The sequence below is a fragment of the Medicago sativa genome, chromosome 6, assembly GCF_051527215.1.
Source record: "Medicago sativa cultivar Bolivia chromosome 6, Bolivia_mono, whole genome shotgun sequence".
NCBI lineage: Eukaryota > Viridiplantae > Streptophyta > Magnoliopsida > Fabales > Fabaceae > Medicago > Medicago sativa.
Window position 1 is genome coordinate 7,567,306 of NC_140754.1, and position 15,296 is coordinate 7,582,601.

Consider the following 15,296-nt stretch of genomic DNA (forward strand, 5'->3'; position numbering starts at 1 on the left):
CTCTTCATTACTTTTTCTATTTTAATCTTCTTTTCCTATATGTGCATTCGGATAAGAAAAATAATACTTGATATCACATGTAGTAAAGGAAATGATAAAGTGCAATTTGTATTTGTATTTAACTTTTTTGACAAAATGATGGAAACACCTCTTTTATCCGAATGCACATGTAACCAAGAATATGGACAAAGATACAAAACTAAAACAAGTGATATCTGCATTATGTTTGGAAAAATATATTCTTTCTATCATTAATTTTTTTGTTGCTGGTGTAATATTATCAAATGATATCCTTTTTCCGAATAGAGATTCTTGGTGCTTTGGTTTCTATGCAATTAATATGGCTGCTTACTGGGATTCTTGTATATGAAGCCATTGCTAGACTCATTGCAGGTCCTCAAGAAGTGGATGGTTTTTTAATGTTTGTAGTTGCTGCATTTGGTCTTGTGGTGAACATCATTATGGCTTTGGTATTGGGCCATGATCACGGCCACGGACATGATGATCATCATGGGGCATATCTCCAGAGTATTGGTGTAATGATTGGGGGAGCAATCATATAGTATAAACGAGAAGCACTAGACGTCATGACTCATTAAGTATATGACATAAAAGAAAAGCAGATCATGGATTTAACAAATAGTATTAGTAATTATATTGATTTAATTTTTGTATTCATTCCCCTAAAAGTACAAAATAGTATGATTTAATTTTTGTAATACAAGGATGTTAGCATATAGTATTGATAATTAGCATGATTTAAAACCACAAATAATTATACTGTTATAATATCGATTGATACATGTGCCTCAATTTTTCACAAATGACTATAACTAGTTAGATTGAGACTTGCGTATTGCGCGGGTATAAGATAGTTAAATTGTAAATGTTCAAATGAGTGAGAGGATAATATTTTTTCAAAGGTGAAGTTTTAAATTTAAACATGTTACGAGTTGGATTTTGGAGGAAAAAGTTTTTTATGGGTTAACTATACTTTAATATATATTTGATATTTTATAAAAATTGAGAGAACAACATGATACATGGAGTAGAGGTATCGCTGCTTTATTTTACTTGTGATAAAAATCGTCTAGACACTTCATGTCAAATTCATAATGATCTAAGGAAGGGAAACACAAAATTTTAAATTATATTGCCTACTATGTAACACGTTTCCCTAAAGTTCAACCGATTCAAATTCTCTCCTTCCCAATAATTCTTTCGTTGGTTCTTCTATGATTATGGCGATGTTCGTGTGGCTGGGTGAAAGCGAACTTCGACGCCCTTCTTATCATCAGACAACGCACTAAAGATATAACAGTTTGTTATACTTTGTACATCGGAAAAGAGAGGAAAATGTACAAATTTTAATATTGTTTTATTTCGCAAAATTGAAAATGAGCATTTAAAATAAATAAAAATTGATTAGGGACTTTAAACATAAAAATGACCGGGGTTTTTCCAAAATCGCCCCAATTAAATTGTTTTTCCTATTTTGGACAGTTCAAACAGATTTTCCTAGTTTCCATCGTTCATAATAGAGCAACAATTTTTTAGTGGTGCCACCGTACCGGTTCAATTGGTTCATCTGACGGTTCGGTTTTTTAAACATTGGATTCATCGGACTTCAATAATGCACACACTTTTGTTACTTCTCCCACATTCCTCTTTTTTTTTTTTTTTTTTTTTTTTCTCCCATATGCTTATCACACTCTCTATCTACATTGTAAGGCGTACAGTTTTGTCTTGCATCTCTTCCTTTCTATTTCTTCTTTTATTGATATAACATATATAGCATCACTCTGTTATATATTTACATCTCACCCTTATAAGGCCATAAGTTAGGTTACTTGAGGAACCTGGTTACTTAACTTTATTCATCTTTTATTTTGCTGATTTTTCCTCAAATGCTTGGTTGTTTGCTTGTACTCTTAAAATAGAACATATCTCAACAACTTTTAAAATATATCTTCAACTCATCTCACTGGTTTCCGTAAAGAATAAAATAAGAACCTACTTCAAACCAAGGACTGATGTATGTACAAAGGTATGTAAGCATTTGGTCCCACTTTGTTACAATATTTACTATACAAATTGATATAGCTTCTATATAATTTAGACAAGGGTTGTGTTAACCGGTGCCCCGGGACACTGGTTAAGGAAACCAAAAAAAGAGAAATTTAGTTTAAAAATAACACTTTTTAAACCTTTAAAGAGTTGACTTTACAAGTTCCAATGCAGTATTACTATATATGCTTCCTTAACCAGTGCCCCGGGAGCACTGGTTAACATTTCCCTTTACACAAATACAATTTTTTTTTTGGTTACAGACAAATACAATTAGTACAAGCATGATGAGTATTTCTTTTATTTTTTCCGGTAGGATTTCTCTATTATAGATAATCTTACTTGAGATAATGTATTAATTGTGGGAATCCCACTTAAACGGAATTTGAATCTTAACTCGTTAAATTGTGAGAGTTTAGTTATTTCTGTTTGAACAAACCCTCATTAAGATTAAAATGACAAATATTTATTGCTGTCAATTTTCATATGTGTAATATTTTTTGGATCGATAATGCTAGAGCGCGCGAGGGAAAAGCTCGGGAAATTTCCCGAGTGTGTTGGCAACATTTTGTCCCTTGGATTTTATTTGATTGTTTGCCAAACCGCTACTTAAAACAAAAATGGGAACCACGCTGCTATTTTTTCTGGACAGCGGCAATTTTTATTGGCTAAACTGTGTTTTGCTATCCCTTCGTGAGAATATCTCTCGGGAGTTTTTGGATTTGTTCCTCACTACAACATATATAAAATGCTACTAAATCTAAATAGTAACATTTATTTGACGGCATTATTTTTTGAGCAAAAAAAATTTTAACTGCGCCATGCAGGGTCTCACGCTAGTTTATAGAAAATATTGTTCTTGTTGCCTTGCTTTCTTGAATTCCAGAGGATGGTTATATGTGTGTTGAAGGTGGACTAGAACAGATGAGAATAAAATTGTAATTAAACAGAGAAACACCCAGGTCACTTCATTAATTATATTATATTTCATCCCATTTGGTATATGTTTATTATTACAATGGGTATACCCTCGATCATGTGACACACCATAACTCTCTTTCATATTTTGCATTCTAGATCTCCTCTCTTTAATTTTTTATATAAAATTAATCTGTACAATTAATATTCATCCAAGCGTCGTGATTTAACTCTCTTATCTCTCACAATTGATGAGAATAGTGTTCATCTATTCTTCACATGTCCAAGTAGTCGTGAGATCAATTGAACAAAATCATACATACGTCGCAATAAAATTTTCGAACCTCACACGATTAACATTTTTCTCCCATGCTTATCAAACTCTCTACCCACATCAATATCTCCAATAATTCTTTTTTTTCTATGGGCACATTTTATATCGTTACTTTTCTTTCCCTTTTGTTATATGTTCGCATCTCTCCCCCTAAATGTATAAGGGGTGAAGTGCCTTTTTCTTTTTACTGAAGATAAAGATATATTTTCTAGACTTTGTCTAATCTTTATAAATAAAATAGTCTTGCATCATGCCACACCCCTACTAGAAATCACCTAGGATATCTAGCATGTGTGTTAAATTTGGTGTCGGATACATGGAAAATATAAAATAAATAAATATTCTCTGAACAAATTATAAAATTTCTCGCCTATTACCTCCATTGGCGTGTACCTTACATGGTCCAGCTAGGTCTGCTTCTTCATCACGAGCCATTCTATCATATAATAACTTGTACATCTGAAATAAATAAAAGGGATTAAGGTGAGCACTACAAGAAAACAGCTTTTTAGCTTCAGATTTTAGAGTCGGCCCCCGACACCGACGCTAATAGCGTCCTCTTAGAGTCGGCTTAACCCACGCTATTTGACTATTTTCTTTTTCTTTTTTATTTAATAATTTTAGAGTCGGACTAGCCAACTCTAATCCATATTATGTCAGACGTTCAAGTTTTTGGAACATTGATTGAATATTTAGAGTCTTCCCATCCGACTCTATACCTTTTATTGGTAATTCACATAAAAAAAAAAAATCATCTTTTCCCTCCCACTCACTCACAAAAAATTCAGTCATACTTTTTCTCCCTTTTTTTTCTCTTCCACTCACTTACCAAAAAATTAAATTACTCACCAACAAAATCTCCCATTCACCCGTAAACCCTTATTCACCCCCTTTCAGAACCCACGGTCTCCATCTCTCGTTTCATCGTTTGTTGTTTTCTCACTCACCACCACCACAACCACCAGCAACACCATCCTTCACTTACTCACCACCGACACCAACCACCGAAACCCCCTCGGATCCGTCACACATGAACCGTTTCAATCACAAGCTCTCTCACGAACCCTTTCACTCACTTTGTAACGTAAATCTCTTCCCAATCCCTCTTTCTCAATTTCAACCCTAGTTTTTCAATTCCTTTTTCATTGTTTACAAATTCAACTCAACATTTCAAATTGATGTTCGTTTTTGCAGCATTGATGTAGAAGAGGGGCTGGGTTAATCAACAATCTCGTGATTTTTCATCTTACAACAACAAAGCAAAGGTATATCAACTTTTATATTTTTTTTTTAATATTGACAGATGCACGTGACAGTGTATTGACAGCTTCTAGCAGCGATTTTTTTTATATTTTAATAATAGCTAATAGTAGTATATTTAGGTTTTGAGATTTGATAATGAAGTTTGAAACTTTAATTTAGGGATGGGTGTGTTGAAAAAAAATTAAGTTCATGGATAGTTGGTGAATCTTGTGATTCTACTGGAATTAAGAATAGTTTGTTAAAGGGTCATTGATGGTTTCATCTCTTGTGAAGTAGTAGTTGAGAAAGAGTAAGCCTAATGGATAGGAAAGGAAAAATTAATTAAGGATATACTTCATTAACTTTTAGATCCTTTAGAATGGTATGATAGTTAAGTGATTTACCAATGGTCAGAAAGTATTTTGGTAAGGTAAGGTGAAGTTGTAGTTTATGAAATAAGACACGGTTGGATAGACTACCTTATTCATAAATTGGAAAATAAGAAGGATCAGTGTGATCAGGACTCGAACCAAGTAAATTTTGTTGAAAAAGTTTTCGGATTTAGCAATAGTGAGTAAGCTCAGGTGATTCTGAAGAGGAATCCTAAGAATAAGTTATGTTTTGAACGGAAGTAGATTAGATGGAATAATTGAACCAAAGTGAGGTGACTTGAAATAGCATATTACTTACGCCTGTTCGAGTTGCATGGTAGACAAATTTCTTTAAGTAGGATGTGTCGAAATGTTACACCTTAGAATGTGACGAAAGAAGAAATTGAGAAGATTCATTTTACTCATTAGGTACGTTAAATTTCGGGGACAAAATTTCTTTTAAGGGAGGTAGTAATGTAACATCCTGTTTTTCGTAACTTGATAGATTTCACTAAACTTTAGTTTTCTTTATAACTCAATAGTTTTGAGAATCCTTAATATTTTTCATATCGACAAGTTTTCTATTTTGATCTTTGAAAGTGTTTGAAATGAGCTATTTATTTATAAGAAAAATAGTAATTATTTTATTGTACTAGAAGTAATATTTACCCAAGCTATTTATACTAGTTTATGAGATCAAAATCTTATGTTAATATAATAACCCTTCATGTGTGTTAAATAAATTGAAGGAAGCTATAAAGGTGATAATTATATATGATTTGGTTATAAGTAGATATTTTCTATTTATTGTTCTCCTTTTACGTGTAAGAACATTCTACAACTATTATCATTCTTTCTCAACCTGATATAGTATATTTAATTTAAAAAGCTATATTATAGATATGAATATTATATACTTTTACAAGAGTTTTATTATCAAGTTATCATGGTTATTTTGAGTGACCACATTGCCTTATTTTCGTTCCATTTACTTTGGTTTATATGTATTAGTTATTAAGGAAATATTAAAAGAGTCCTTTATACATAAAGATGATAAATCTCTACTTGAATACTTATATAATTAAGGGATTGGCTAACATTTATATTTATAAACTTATCTAGAAAAATATATACGTTTAGATAATTAGGTAGATGTATATTATACTACAATTGACATATTAGATACATATTTGGTACATAAACAATTCACGCAGCATTATTCTTTTTGGTATACTTCAATGGTATATTCTTACTAAAACTAATATAAAGTAATATGCCATTCTTCATTATTAAGAAGCTTATCAAATTATTACACCTCATGCTTCTGTTCTCTTTTACGTTGGAAGCATATAGTTGATCCACATCCATGAGCCATTTACTTATCATCTCTAAAGTGTGTAATCGAATCCACCTCCTGCTTATAAACTCTTAGTATCTAGAAAACGTGGCAATTGGCAGATAAAAGCTTCATGAGTAAGTATTAAGAAAACAATTGTTTATTACTTCCAAAACTAGTATAAATATGGGAGCTTTGATCCCATTTTCATTCATTCATTCAGTTTTCAAAACATATATTTCGTATTGTAAAAATGAGAGTCTATCGCTCTTAAGTTTTGAGTAGTAACAGGTTCTTTTGTTTTGGTTCTATTTCGATCAAGTTTAAGAGTATCGTTATGATGTCGATCTTTTCGGAGCATTTAAGTTTGCTTCCAAAATTTATCGAGGATTATCATCGGAGTGCCGTCCGAGGCAAAACTTGAAGAGCAATACTAAAGCTTTTGTCCACAACAAAGGTGGGGCAAGATTCCGTACACGTTGGGACGGTTAGCGTAAAATAGTTTTATATATGTGCGTAGGGTGACCTAAGCCCTACAGGATATAAATTGGGATGAGTATCCTTGACAGCGTCTGAAGGCCTGAGTCAACATATATTTTAGAATGCATAAAAACACATATGTTATGTTTGGGGATAAACTTTGAGATATAAATAGTAAAGTTGAATATGATGGATAAAGATAGCTAAGTTGAATATGATGGATAAAGATAGCTAAGTCTATAAATAGTTATGTTTGATCTAAGAGATATACTTGAAGATGATAGATATACTTCAGGATGAGAGATATCGATCAAAGGATGGTACGTTTGTATGACTAGTTGTGTGTTTCATGTATATATTACTGTTTTAAACCCATCCCCTCTGTTAAACCTGTATGTAAATCGTAGCTCCCATGTTTTCTTGTCTTGTGTTTTATCTATGTTTTTAGATCGTGGTAAAGAGGAGTTCAAGGCTGAAGACAGAGTGTTTCTTTCTACTCCTTATGCAGCAGGCGATGTAGATGCCATTATCGCATGGCGAGTATGGTCTTGTTTGTATAGCCAGTGTGTCTTTTGAGGTCTTATCTTTTGGGTCTTTTGATTTATGATGTATTCTGGATAATTGGTTTCACGAGTACCACGTGGTATCTGATTGATCCGCAGACACCTTTGTATTTATGACATAGATATATATAAATAATAAAAGATTGGTTCTATTTATGTGTACTTGATGTTTATGTATCTAAATTTTAATTCCTCTCTAATTTTCAATAGAGAGATTATTAATATAAATGAGTTAGGATGGTCATTAAGGTTTCACCGAGACGTTAATTGGGGCGTTTCAGTTTATGAGTACAAATGCAATGGATCATTGGATTCAAATTTATATGGTGATTTCTCTTTCTCCCAATACTAAATTATCTCATGATAGAAATATATATTTTTAAATTTGCCTTGAATAAAGTCATTCAGCATGCAATTTTAATTCTAGTCCTTATCTGTCTAGGTTTTTTTGTTTTTTATATTTCTAACCATCATTAAACAATTGGAAAATGGGATTAAAGCAGAGTATGCTAATATCATTATATTCTCCACGATACATTTGGTGATTGCAATATGATATTTGAAGCACTTTACTGTCATTTACTCGATTGCATATTGATCGAATACTTGACATATTTCAGGGCGGCAAAGGGATCCATTAGAATGGTCTGCACGGAAGAAAATTGTTGTTGGAGCTGCTCGTGGGTCAAGGTATCTTCATGAAGAGTGCAGAGTAGGTTGTATCGTCCACCGTGACATGAGGCCAAACAATATTCTCATAACTCATGATTTCAAACCTCTGGTACGTTAGTTCTGCCTTCTTTTTGCAAATAAAAAACACCATTATCATTACTTCACTATTGCATATTCATCTGTCTATATTTCTTTCAATAAAAAAAATCAATTAATTTAAGTGGATGTGGACATATTTTAAGTTTACTTACCAAAAGATGAAGGGCGTGAATCTGAAGTGTGTTTCGAGGTGCATCAAATGTGTACTTCATTTTCTAACAGTATTGAATTGTGATGAAATATGCAAGGTTGGTGATTTTGGACTGGCGAGGTGGCAGCCTGATGGAGACATGGGTGTGGATACTAGAGTAATTGGAACATTTGGGTACGTTTTATATCGATCTTGATTTTGTTTCATTGCCAAACTTGTGAGTGCGGTATGAGATTACAACCAAGAATGCGCAGACACTTGAAAATAATAATAACCACCTCAATTACAAATTGTGTTAGATACATCTAATTGTATTTAAATTTTTCAAAATTTTATGTTTTGAACGTTTTTAAATAATAACTATCTCAGATATGGATATGTGATTTTTGTTTTTATATTATATTAGTATTTTGTACTATATTATAACTGTGACATGTCCTATATAATAATGTATAACATGTCTCACATAGTTATTTATTTTTATAATATATAACAATGTACTATATTAATGTTATATTTTTATTTATTTTTTGATATTGATGGGAAAATATAAAAAAAAATGGGATTTTAATAATAGCTTAATTAACACCAACTTTTAGATCAATATGCGACGAGTTCTTTTCTATGTGACTACTACATTACATTGTCTTACACTAGCACAAACTTGTAATTCTCTATTGAAGTAGATGTCAGTCTTTGTTTTCGGTTGTCGAGCCTTAAGTTTTCTTGAAGTCTCAATATGTTCTGGAATATCATACATGTAAGCACTCGGTTGACAATGTGGTTGTAATCGGGCCTGACTACAAGTTAAAATATTCTATTTATTTTTAAAAAATATTATTCTCTGCTAGTTATATAAGTAAAATGTAAAATATAGTGGCTGACTATGAAGTAAATTGTTAGAGCATTTTTTTAATTAAATAAATTGTTCAATTCAGATACAAATGTATGTACTTTGATGCTCAATTTAGCTTTTTTGTAAGTAAATTAATATGTATGTAACAATGTCGATGTGTCCGTGTTAATGTCGTGTCAGATGTCCGTGCTTTATAGGTGGACTGGCTCTAAACACAACGATGTTGGACTGCTGCAAAGGTATTTTAAGACATTTGAACCTGAAGTTTCAGTTCAAGTCATGTATTGATCCATTGTGGGAGAACTCATCATTGTCTTTCTTCGGTATATATGTCATTTTAAATGTAAGTGCTAACTTAAAAAACTAATAAATTACTATGCAACACATATTGACTATGGAATAGAATTATAATCACACTTATCACACTTGCTAGCTATGCAGTTCATTTCTTGTTTCCAGTACACTTAACTTCCTAAAATGCAGTGTTCAGTTTGGAACAGGTGTGAAAGCATTTGAGTCTGCAGCATGCAGCTTTTACAGTTAGCTTTTAACAATTTTTTCTTTCATTTTTTTTCTCTTTTTTTGTGTTGTAAGCTTGTAATATATACGAACTTTTTGTGTCTGGTGTACACAGGGCAGATAAGTTAGTGGAGAGCTACCTGAGAGAGTTACAAGTTACGAAGGCGTGTTCTATAATTACTTCACCATATAGGTACTTTGATCTATACAAGTTATGGCATGATGTATTATAAATACGTTTTTGTTTTCCTCTTTTTTTTTTTTGTGTATCTATCATGTAGAGACAAATGTGACAAGTTTTTTTGGCTTAGGGTGTGATGCTATGTGTTGTGTTCAGTCTCACATCTACGTATTAGCTACTTTCACTTGTTTGTGAAAACAGATAGAAATAATGATCTAGAGTCCTCTAGATACTGGTATGCAGTCAAAGTTGATTTGGATAGTTCTAAGTTATAAATGATTATTGATATCTAGTTAATTTATAATTTTTTTTAAAGTTTAAATTGGAGTATGAGTTTCACGAGATTTTTCGACAACTTCCTAGAAATTCATTCATGATTGGCCATCATTGTTTTTAAATTAATATGTAGGCAATTCTTTAGGTAAGGTTCCTCATTCCCTGTTGCTGCTGAAGCTCTTGATTCCAAATTTTGCCTTTCCATAGGAAAAGCATAGATACTTATTTATTTACATTGTGGGCTTGTTCATAGATCATTAATTTACGGTTATGATTTTGAATTGTGTTAGGAAAGGATGAACTATTATGGGCTGGTTCATTTATAGCTTATGGCTGTGTATGAATTACATCACAAATAACCAAGGTTATAGTTAGGATGTGTCTGAATTCAGCTGGAATAACCAAGGTTATTGGTTACAATTGTTTAATTACTGCACTTTTTAGATGCTTATACTTTTATTTTCGAACTTTTCAAGTCCAAATTAATGAAACAACTGATTTGAAGTCTTAACCGGTTTATTAGAACAATAGGGAAAATAGGGTATAAAGTGCAAATAATTTACTTATTAAATAAACATTTAGCGTCGGCCTGACCGACTCTAAAACTTTTTGCTGACTTTTGAATATTGACTTTAGCATCAGTGTGGCCGACTCTATAAAATTTTCGTTGACTATTGAAATATTGCCTTTAGAGTTTGCCAATCCGACTCTAAAAAATTTAATTAGCGTCGGTTCAGCTGACTCTACTTGATTTGGTTGACTTTTCTAAAGTTGGAATTATTAGCCTCGGCTCACTGTAGAGTCGCTATTATACTCGGTGTAACCGACGCTATATTAGCCTCGGAGTCCAGAAATCCGACGCTACCCAGTTGCTTCGAGTTTTTTAGCATGCCCCCGACCTCGACGCTAGTCCGACTCTAATTCAGTGCTAGCGTCGGTTTTTACCCTGTTAGAGTGGGTTTCCGGCCGACGCTAAAACGCTGTTTTCTTGTAGTGGAGACGAGATGTCTCAGCGAGTTTCATCTATCCTAGGTTGTAGGCAATCTCGGGAACCTAGGATCACCATCTGTTTCTAACCTCAACCCATTTTGGGTTTATACGATCTCATTATGCATAACTGAGCGATCAGGGGATAATTAAAATCGCTGTCGGAAATAATATTGTTATCATATAAGAAATATAGTCATACTCTTAATTAAATTCCACATTTTCAACGATTAGTAAAATGCCCATAAAATATTGCTTCATAGTTAATTCATTCCAAACATAATTTTCATGTCAATACACTTCTCTAAAGTACAAAGCTACTGAAATTTGACACATTCTCGTATACTTTATCATCGCATTCCATGATGTGAATTTACTATCAATAAAGTATATAAATTATTTTCTCATTTATACAACTCAATATAAATTATCTCATCAATATAAAATATTTTCTCATTTGTACCACTCAATATAAACTATTTCATCATTTATCTCTTTTCATTATTTGTACATAAACCACATTATCTCTTCGTTGTGGCGAACGGGAATATACCACATTATCTCTTCGTTGTGGGGACCGGAATATACCACATTATCTCTTCGTTGTGGCGAACAGAATATACCACATTATCTCTTCGTTTTGGCGAACGGAATATACCACATTTTCTCTTCGCTTTGGCGAACGGAATATACCACATTTTCTCTTCGTTGTGGCGAAAGGAATATACCACATTATCTCTTCGTTGTGGCGAACGGAATATACCACATTATCTCTTCGTTGTGGCGAATGGTGATTATTTATAATTACTATGAGTGCATTACTCATAGGCAGCATTCTCTCTTCGTTTCAGCGAACAGATATAAATTTTAAAATACTATGAGCACTTAACTCATAGGCTGCATTATCTCTTCGTTGCAGCAAACGGATATCAATTTTAAAATACTATGAACAATTTGTTCGTAGGCTGCATTCTCTCTTCGTTGCAGCAAACGACTTTTCTATTATAGTACTTCTATCTTATCTAATTAATTATTATTTACTTGGAGTTTGATCAATCTCCATAATCATCATCGTATCTGCTACAACAGTCCATTATTCATCAATAACACTTAACATCAGGTATAATGAAACTTTTGTAGTATTTGCCTAAACATGGTACCTTACTAAAATTTATCATCATTCATATAAATTTAGAAGAACATAGAGAATAATGTCAAGCATTATGGATGCTATAACTTCAGTGAAACTATGTCGGCTTAATTGATCTTTCAACCGGTTAAAATCATAAAATCAGTAAGACCATCTGAAATTCTACAGATTTGACTCAATTTTCATGCATGTAACATGCCAAATTTCATCCAAAGACAGTCCTCACACAGCTCTAAATCAGTTTAATCATCAATTAAGAATCAAGAATAGTATTTCAAAGGTAATAAACATAGTTTAATCATTCTAACTATCTTATATTTATTCCACTTCAAATGTACCATTTATATGGCATAATAGACATGTTTGCACAAAAGGCAAATAATTCATAAAATGGTCTAATTATTCATGTTATCTCAATAATCTAACATAATCATAATTGATCCCCAAAGGTGGGTGTCAAGCTAAAGGAACTCACCGCGACTTATTTGACAACTTTCAACAGCTTGCTGCAACTATTGCTTAAGCCTCCGCCAAAGCTCTTACTTATGTCTTCTTCGGTCCTCGGTACATATAGCTCACATATGCAAAACCCTCGATCATGTAACACACCATAACTCTCTTTCATATTTTGCATTCTCGATCTCCTCTCTTTAATTTTTTATATAAAATTAATCTGTACAATTAATATTCATCCAAGCGTCGTGATTTAACTCTCTTATCTCTCACAATTGATGAGAATAGTGTTCATCTATTCTTCACATGTCCAAGTAGTCGTGAGATCAATTGAACAAAATCATACATACGTCGCAATAAAATTTTCGAACCTCACACGATTAACATTTTTCTCCCATGCTTATCAAACTCTCTACCCACATCAATATCTCCAATAATTCTTTTTTTTCTATGGGCACATTTTATATCGTTACTTTTCTTTCCCTTTTGTTATATGTTCGCATCTCTCCCCCTAAATGTCAAAGTGTATATTTGATTTTAATTATGGACAAAACCAAATTGGATTTAAAGGCATAAATATATTTTTGACATGTTTGAATATCCTCACGTAGAATTAATTTTATCTTTAAAATTTATTTGATGCTAAAAATTGTAGTTTTTGATTTGAAACATGATTTGTACGTTAAAATTTATTGTTTAATTCATTACTTATGCAAATCTATCCAAACATAAATCATATTGATTTCAACTCATTTTTACATGAAATCAGTTTTTGTGGTTGTAAAATCAAAGGCACACTTATAGTGTCACGTCTTTACCTTATCTTTAAGTTGATATTTTGGTGGTTTAATGCTTTGGTTGTTTTCTTCACCCATATTTTCTCCCTCTTTTGGTTCTTGAAAGAAGTTGATCACTTTGTGCCTTTATTATACCAGTACTATGATGGATAATTAGGGAAATTGGAAAACCAAAATGGTGCCTTTATTTTCTATTTTGCATTTTCCCTTTTCCTTACAAGTAGTAAAACTAGGGGGAACCCACATGTAATTTAGGTCATGCAAAAGTAAAAAGAAATAAATGGAAAAGTATATATAAGTATTTATAAGTTAGTTGCATACATCGGTCTTTCTATGTTGACATATATAGTTTTATGGAACGGAAATGAATTGTTTTTATTGGAGTTTGATTCTACAATTTACAGACTTATAAGAAATAAACTAACTTATAACATGCATGGATGTCATGTATCATCTAACTTGCAAGGAACTTCTTCTGCAAGTTTCTCTCTTTGAATTTGAATATTTGACCCCGAAAAACTCATAATTGTTAGTCGGAAAACTTCTTAGATACACTTCAAACTATTGGTTTTTAAAAGTTGTGTAACTTGAATTTTCTAATGACTCTCGATGTTGTTTTTGAGCGTCTGATTTTGATTCTCGCAATAGGAGTCTTCAAAACGCTAGAACTTAACACAAAATTATTTCTTTTGGTCTTGGAATAAAATGGGACCAACTCCATCGAACATGAATATTTGAAATTTGTATATAATAACTTGGTTGTTGTGTGCTTACACTTCACCCATTTCAAAAAATTAAAAATAAATAAATAAAAACTCCCTGGATCCCTTATATATAGACCTCTTGGTTAACTTCACAACTCACACTACCTATCTCTCTCTCTCCTCCCCCCTTCTTCTTCTTCTTCTTCTTCTTCTCTCTTGTCATAGTATTGACCTTTTATTCAAGATATAACAGTAAAATACAACTCTATAAATTTCTCTAATGAATAAAAATCTAGCTAGGTTGAGATCATAAACATGAACCTATTCAGGAATTTTCTAACTTAATTATCAATATTTTATGAACGTCAATGAACAACCTGTCGTTAAATTTTTCTACTAATGTTATTATTCTCCTTAAAAATGATTGTAGATTTTAAAAAGGATCTTACATAATTCAATGTGCAGTTGGATCTTAATCTGTGTGGGACTTGCAGTTGGATAATAATTCATGTAATTTCTCCAGCTAAATCCGCGCAACTTCGTAATATCGCTGGTAATAATAATATTCATATATGTTGTTGTTTTTATAATTCTTTATATATTGACTCTTGCAAGTCATTGCCATTATCTTAAAAACCTTGATAACATATTCAATTTTTAATCTTATTATGTATAATGATCGATGCAAATCTTTGATTCATAAGAAATTTTATGAATTCTCATTCTATAAATTCATAAAAAATGATTTGGACATTTTATAATTAAGTGATCATTTTTTGTCAATTTAGCACGATAGTTGAGATATCTTCACAACTTCAAAAGATATCGATCTCAATTCTCAACAACATTTTTTTTAAAGAATCTCAACAAATTTTGTTACATCAAAAAACAAAAAAACAAAAAACTTTCAACGATTAGTTCCATTTAACTTGGGGCTAATAGTTGGTTGTTTATGATCAAGAATGTTTGTTGCTTATCTCTTATTATTGTCAAATGGGCTAATAGTTTCATATTAAAGTGAGCTTAGAATTTCTCAATTTTTGGTGTCATTTGTTCATGTAGCGACAAAAAAAAAATTAAGGAGTAACTACAAATTATTTAACTTGGGGATTTAGTTTAATCCTTCTTTAGTTTTAAATT

General features: G+C 31.9%; 1 protein-coding gene across 7 annotated transcripts; it reads left to right on the plus strand.

Moving 5' to 3' along the window:
* Nucleotides 1-6,433: 6,433 nt before the first annotated feature.
* On the plus strand, nt 6,434-10,576 carry LOC146912478 (putative serine/threonine-protein kinase). 7 transcript variants are annotated; one of them, XR_015016510.1, is made up of 8 exons: nt 6,434-6,725; nt 7,197-7,288; nt 7,932-8,092; nt 8,331-8,407; nt 9,270-9,432; nt 9,573-9,628; nt 9,724-9,801; nt 10,356-10,576. XR_015016510.1 is itself a non-coding variant. In XM_085720612.1 (6 exons), the coding sequence occupies exons 1-5, from the start codon at nt 7,282-7,284 to the stop codon at nt 9,603-9,605; spliced, it is 441 nt and encodes a 146-aa protein (XP_085576738.1). In that variant the 5' UTR covers nt 6,483-7,281; the 3' UTR covers nt 9,606-9,628; nt 9,724-10,452. The 7 variants fall into 7 exon arrangements, 2 of the variants coding, with proteins under 2 accessions (XP_085576738.1, XP_085576737.1); XR_015016509.1 differs by having other exon boundaries at nt 6,482-7,068; XR_015016512.1 differs by having other exon boundaries at nt 6,483-7,288; nt 9,531-9,628.
* The last annotated feature ends 4,720 nt before the right edge of the window (nt 10,577-15,296 follow it).

Excerpts from the sequence above, each read along its gene's own strand:
- LOC146912478 (XM_085720611.1), top strand. Across the intron at positions 8,093-8,330 it reads CTCATGATTTCAAACCTCTG|GTTGGTGATTTTGGACTGGC; the intron begins GTACGTTAGTTC and ends GAAATATGCAAG. Across the intron at positions 8,408-9,269 it reads AGAGTAATTGGAACATTTGG|ATGTCCGTGCTTTATAGGTG; the intron begins GTACGTTTTATA and ends ATGTCGTGTCAG.